General features: G+C 36.8%; 1 protein-coding gene across 4 annotated transcripts in view; it reads left to right on the top strand.

Annotated features, from left to right (window-relative positions):
- The first annotated feature begins 60 nt into the window (after window positions 1-60).
- RTN4IP1 (reticulon 4 interacting protein 1) overlaps window positions 61-7,002 on the top strand; it is a 46,800-nt gene continuing 39,858 nt past the window's right edge. For 3 of the 4 annotated variants that reach the window (XR_016511634.1, XM_090279719.1, XM_090279718.1), the window contains exon 1: window positions 87-791. Coding sequence is in view for 2 of the 4 variants with exons in the window: in XM_090279719.1 (XP_090135845.1) it covers window positions 509-791 (283 nt within the window). In the remaining 2 variants the exon portion in view is untranslated. The other variant, XM_090279720.1, reaches the window with a different exon arrangement.

Below are 7,002 nucleotides of genomic sequence, written 5' to 3'. Positions count from 1 at the left end.
TTTCAGCATCGAGTACTTCCATTGGTCGGATTGCAGGCCGAGGAAATGATCTTTGCACGTGATTGGTTGGCGCCTCAAGGCAAGTCTCCCGGAGATGGAGAGCGGGTGGCAAGGAGACTCCGGGCTGGGGTCGCGGCAGGGAACTGGAAGGGTCTGATTCTCTGTGGCGTCCGATTCGGGAGCGGAGTCAGTTGGTCCTTCCAAGTGCTCCTGGGAGGGGGCAGAGTTTTAGGGGGGTTGATTTTGGTTTTATTTTTAAGAGAAGAGGGCCTAAGTTGGGAGGAGAATGGACAGAATACTGATTGGAACGTTAATCGGAGCATTTCAGATGTGAGGAGCCAGTCTAATTCCATATTCTTCTAATTTCATTTGCTCCATTAGGCCAGCTTCATTTGTGAATTCTCAGTTTTGAAATCGGCCAGTGTGTTTGGCAGAATCTGACGGATTTCAAGGCTGACAGTTTAATCCAATCCAAGTGCTATTTAATTAGGGCACGCAACTCAACCACATGTTTACAATGGAATTTCTGAAGACTTGTGTACTTAGAAGAAAGGCATGTACTATGGTTTGCTTCTGGAGAAGCCAAGTTATACAAAAGCCTTCAGTCAGAAAGATTAGTACTACCTCTCCAAGGAACACGGTCATGCCTGCTTGGGTGATAGATAAATATGGGAAGAATGAAGTGCTTCGATTTACTCACGACATGATGTTACCTATCATACATTATCCAAATGAAGTCATTATCAAAGTTCACGCTGCAAGTGTAAATCCTATAGATGTTAACATGAGAAGTAAGTTATTATATGTATATATATATATTTTTTCTTCAGAGTATTTCACCTGGGATCAGTAGTTTTAAAAGATCAATTGTTATTTGACCACACTTCTTTGGTTAACACAAAGGAATTCTTTACGTTTTTGACAGTATCTCAGCAGATATTTACAAAATTTTTGAAATTGCAATGCCCAAGGTATACTTTAATCTTTTACAAAATACAAGGTTGAATTACTTATATGCTTCCTTAAAATGTTAATTGGGACTTAAGAGTTGTGTCCCCAGCTAACTTTTTGTTATACTCTCCTGGGAATTTTGTGATATTCTGAGGTCCATCACATGTTTTAGAGGTATGGTTATGTTTTCACATCAGTTCAGAATTTGCATTTTTATAATAATTTTTTGCTCTTCAGTGTTCACAGCTTCCTTTATTGGTCCAGGGGATAAATCAGAACAGGATACCAGAATATGGACATAGTACTTTCCTCCTTTCTGTTGGTGCATTCTGCTGCAGAAGTTAAAATACACTTTTCTATAATCCTAAGTGGGAGTAATGCTATCTTAATTTCTTCTGGGATATAGTGACAAAGATTGGAGAGCACCGTGATTTCTTAATATATACTATGCTGTTATTATAGTGCTGAAAAAATTAATTACTATTTGTGAATCACTTTGGAAAATAATGACAAAACTATGGCTTATGGGAACTCATTCATGTCTTCTGAAAAAGTAAAAAAAGCACCTGAGATGATTGGTCAGTTAATCTCATTTGTTCTAAGTAAGGTTCCATATGAGCTTTAATTTAATCATGTGTCTGTGTTTTGAAGGCCTGTGTACATCAACAGTTCTACTCATCAGATTACCTCAACAGTTGTACAGGGTGAGGCAAAAGTAGGTTTACAATGTTAAGAATATGAAACACAGAGTTTATTCTTGTATTATTGATTAATTATTGTATTCCATACGAACAACTGCAACCTACTTTTACTCCACCCTGTGTGTGAACTATACGTGATGAATTAAATTTGTTTATTTACTATCTAATAACAAAATTAAGCTTAATGTTAGAATGAATAATTTTGTGGAATTTATAGAGAAATAGGAAAGAAAGTGTTGAGACTTTGACTTCTTTTAATTTCTTCCTCTTTGTTTTTCAGAGGTTGTGTGATAGATTAGAATAGCAACCCTCAGGCTTTTTGGTCTTAAGATCTTTTTATATGCTTAATGATTATTGGTTTTTTGTTTATGTGAGTTATAGCTATGAATATATCTACCATGTTAGAAATTAGAATAGAAATTTTAGACCGCTTATTAATTCATTTAAGAATGCAGCAAACTCCTTTTGTGTTAATATCACAAAAGTAAATCAAGCTAAAATATAAAGTGACAGAAATAGTAACTGAGAGACAACTACATACATGAAGCACTGAAAACAGATAGCAGTTGATAGAGCATAGGATCTACATTCAAATTGCTTACAGTTATACATGACTATTTTCCAAAATAAGCAAAAAAAAAAAAAAAATTAGTGCTAAGTCACATTGTTATACACTTTTACATATTTTTTTGCTTTCTGGTTTAATAAGCTAGCTGGATCTTCATATGTATTTCTGTATTCAGTCTGTTGTAATATGTTATTTGAAGTGAGGAAAAACAGCCTCACATATATAGTTGGGGACATAGAAACATGAAGAATAGCTGGATTCGGGACTTTTCCAGCTTCACTGTCTTTAGTTCTTTTGACTCCAATTTTTAATGCTATTTTTATCTTAGGGAATTCATCTGGTAGCCACAAGCTGTCCAATATAGTGGCCACTAGCCACATGTGGCTGTTGAGCAATTGAAATATGACTAGTTGAATTGAGACGTGAGTTAGTGTAAAATACACACTGAATTTAAAAGACAGTGAGAAAAAAAGGATGTAAAATGTCTCAATAATTTTATATTGATTTCATAGTGATCTGATTATATTTTGGATATATTAAGTAAAATATTAAAAATGAATCTCACTTGTTTCTTTTTTACTTTTTAGTGGTTACTGGAACATTTTAAATTACATGTGTGGCTTTCATTATATTTCTTTTGGACAGTGTTGGTCTAGACAATATGAAGAGTAACTATTAAACATTTCTTTGAGGGGAAGGGGCTTGGGGAAAACTGGACTCCTAGAAAGCTCAATTAAGAAGGAAGTGAAATGGTTTACTATGAATGCCTCATGAAATCAACATTTATATAGCACATCCTTGAATATTGAAGTTTAGGTTAATGCTGTTATAAAAGCTGATGAGATGCAGTAGAACTTCATTCTTGTTTATATCAATTAACCTGTGGGAAAATGGGTTTTATTATACATCATTTTGCTTCAGGTTGCAGAACATATCCACAATTTTAAGTGAGGACTTAACTGTATTCTTTTTGTTTGCTTTGACATAGTAATTGCTACTACTACTTGGGCAAGTTGTTTTATTCTGTTTAATTTGGGCATGAAGATAATGTAGTTTTTATAGGATATGTCTTTAAGTGGTTGGTTTATATCCAGTGGTCAGTGTTTATACCCAATGATCAGTGATATAAACTCTGAAGGTATATATCCTGTGCTTTGCCAGCTACTACCTGTTTTAGTACTTCACATATGTAGTTGTCATGCACTCATTATTTTTATGGCATTTTACATTTCCATTCTAATTTAAGATTACAAACTAAAATTAGCCATATTTTATCCATGAGTAATTTTTATGTTTGTCTTCATTTAGGACTGTTAACTTTCATTTCTTTGAATGCACATGCATAATTGAAATTGTGTACATTTCAATTTCAGTAGAATGGCTGGATCTGGACTTTCTTTGCTGCTATTTAATAATAAAATATAGTAACACATTTTACTTCCATACAGTATTCTTAAGACATCTTAATTTCTTATGTTATTTGCAAGTTACCCTCTTTATTTCCTGCTCATGGATCCTTTTTTTGAGACTGTGTGATTGTTGTTGCAGAAGGTATCTGAAATGGTAGCTTGGGGAAATAAATTATGAGTAGAGAAGATTGTGAACTGTAGGGAGTAATTTCCTTTGACAAGAAAGCAAGGACATGGCTACTTTATTTTGAGAGGTAGAAGTAGGCTGTTTTTCTGGAGATGGCCACTATTGTTGGACATAAAATCATATATAAATGGCTAAAGAAATTAATTATTTTATTATATTTAGAAAATTTTTATTCCCATCCCCCATCCCTTTGGCAATCATCAACTTGTTCTGTATATCTCTGGGTCTGTTTCTGTTTTGTTTATTCCTTTGATTTTTTAGATTCCACATGTAAGTGAAATTGTACAGGATTTGTCTTCCTCTGTCTGACTTATTTCACTTAGCATAATACCCTCTAGGTCCATTCATATTGTCACATACTGGCAAGATATCATTCTTTTTTATTGTTGAATGGTATTTCATTATGTGTGTGTGTATATATATGTCGTCGTCGTCGGCAGCCGTCCGTCTCGAGAGACGATGGTGTAGCTTCTTCAGAGTCTATCTGCACCGCCAAGAATGGCTGTGCAGTCCGACTCGGGAGTGACATGGTATCTGTCTCCTCCCGTGTTGAATCGACATCTTGCGATGACGCTGAAGCTACAGAGCCTGGGCAGGGTAATATGGAGGGTCTGCTGTTGCCCATGCAGCAGACCCCCCCTCTCTTCGCAGCTGAAGGGTCCAAGGGAAAGACGGAGTCGATACAGCTTGGGTTCAGGTGCGCCGCAGGAGTTGCCGGTGTTGACTACAACGTCAAACCGCCTTAGGGACTCCGGCTCCGGATTTTCTGTCGGGGTTTACTCCCTTAGCCTTTCCCCTGAAGAGGTATGCCGCAAGGCAGCGGAGGTTTTTTGGAGTCAGAGTTTTCCTTCTCTGATGTACCCTGACTGGAAGATCGAACCAGCGACACTTAGCTCGCAGGCCGACGCTCAATCCACTGAGCTAAACCAGCCAGGGCAAATATATATGTATATGTACATATATGTATATGTGTGTGTTGCTTCCATATATTGACTATTACTAGTAATGCTCTAATGAACATAGAGTAATTTTAAAATTTAAAAAATATAGCTAATGACATCATGCCAGCAATTTGGTTTCTTTTGATGAGATTAAAGTTTTTGATGGGATGACAGATTTATAGTTTTCCAAATCATTCCAACTCAGTCAAACTGGCCAAGTCTTGACAATGGGATGAAGTTCCTAAGGGCCCCCATTCATCTGTGTCATCAACCAGGTTCTCAGTTACTGCCAGATACATTTTGGATCTGGGTCTAGTTTAGCTCAAACCAGTGAACCAGGGCTACTCACTTGATACATTAGCATATCAGAGTGACCAAGAAAACTACTGAAACAACCTTGCCCTGCAGGTCTGTAGCTCAGAGAGGACTGAAGCCTTTTTGCAGCTCTGAAACAGCAACTAAAATTTCATACGGCTAAAGGCCCACTTTTGTTGCTCAAACCACATAGGATTTTCGGGGAATAATTGTTTGATTGTGTTTTAATGGTGGAAATGGAATGTAAGACAGGAAAAGTAAAACATGACTTTTGTATTACATGTGAAATTGTTTTTTTTTTCCCTTTCCCTGATAGAGTGTATCCCTAACTAGCTAGATGGCAAATGTGTAATATTGGCATGATGACCATCAGTGTAGATTTTCTGGGACTATCACAAGTTTCCAACACTCTCCCATGTGTCTTTGATTTTTTAAATTAAAAAAACAACTAAAAATACCTAAACAAACAAAAATAACCCTTCCGCGAGTAGCCGCCTGTCAGCATCTCACTGTATACTGGATTCCCTCCTGCTGTGTGGATTAACTGTCATTGTTCCATCTGAGGCCATCTCTCTACCTGTGTTCCAGATTCCATCTCCTCTCACCTGCTGGGGAGCATTGTTTCACCAATTCTCTCCTGCATCTTCAGTCTTTTCCTTTCTACTGGATCGTTTCCACTGGCATACAGACCAGCTGTTATATCTCCCCTCTAAAAGAGGGGGGGGAAAACACTCAACAATCCTCTCTCCATCTCAGTTGCCTCCCTCTACTTCTCTGCTCCCCTTTATCGCAAGACTGTTTGAAAGAGTAGGATGTTCTCACTGTTTCCAGTTTCTCACTTCCCATTCTCTGTTGCTCCATGCCTCCGCAACTGCTATCAAGGTCACCAAAGACCTCTGTGTTGTTGGATCCAGTCTTTTGTTTTATTTTAGTTGTTTTTTTTAAAATGCCCCATTGGCAGCTTTCGACTTTATTTGAAAAACTGTCTTACCTGTCAGCAGCATTTGATTTCTTTGAACCTCTTCATTTGACTTTCTGGGAACCCCTTCACTGGCTAAGCCTTCTCAGGCTCCTTTGCTGGTTTCTCCTCATCCTTAAGATCTAATGTTGTACTGCCGCTGAGAGTGAGTGGGTGGGGGGTGGAGACTTACAGACTAGTTAGTGATTCGGGAGCAGAAGTTGTGGTACACGACACTAGAAGGGTAAGCAGGGTGCTAATCTTGGAGAACCTCACATAGAGATGTTCTCAAAAAGATGTCAAGCAGAAGAGACAAGTACAGATTCTTTTGTGTCTTAGAAAACCCATTTTATATGTTGAAACTGTGTAATAAACTACTTGGGGTTATTGTACATAGAGTAGCCAATTTATGTGAACCAAAAATATAATCAGAAGAATGTTTTCAGCTCTACTTAGCTGATATTTATGTAAATATTCTTAAAATAGAAGGATATGTATAATAAAGCAATTAACTTGATTTAATGTATCAGAACAAATGGTTCTTTTTCAATGGGGAATCAATCTATGAACTTAATCCAAAAATGTCCTAGAAATATTTTGGGGAAGTGGAGACCATTACTTACAGACCAGTGTCAGTGTCACATGTAACTCTGTGCCTTATTTATTGGTTTATTAACTTCAAACAGCTTTAACGTTTATCTCCTTCACCAGACTGGGGACCAAATGACATTGTTATTTAAAAAGCTTATGAATGAATAAATTAACTATCTTCAGGGAACAAAGTAAAACTATAAAAGAAAATACTGAAAGTTCTGAAGACATTTTCAAAATTGAAATTTAAACATTTTGAGCAACAGTAGCTTTAGTTTAACAAGTGATTATAATTTTCCAAGTAACTTTCTTTGAAAAGAACAGCACTCAGTGTTTTTATGCTTTCCTGTGTGATGGTACAAAAATATTTTATAAGGTTGA

Source organism: Furipterus horrens, unplaced genomic scaffold (assembly GCF_987537825.1).
Source record: "Furipterus horrens unplaced genomic scaffold, mFurHor1.1.pri manual_scaffold_6, whole genome shotgun sequence".
Taxonomy (NCBI): domain Eukaryota; kingdom Metazoa; phylum Chordata; class Mammalia; order Chiroptera; family Furipteridae; genus Furipterus; species Furipterus horrens.
The sequence above is the reverse complement of the archived record's forward strand: the minus strand, read 5'-3'. Positions and strand labels throughout refer to the sequence as shown.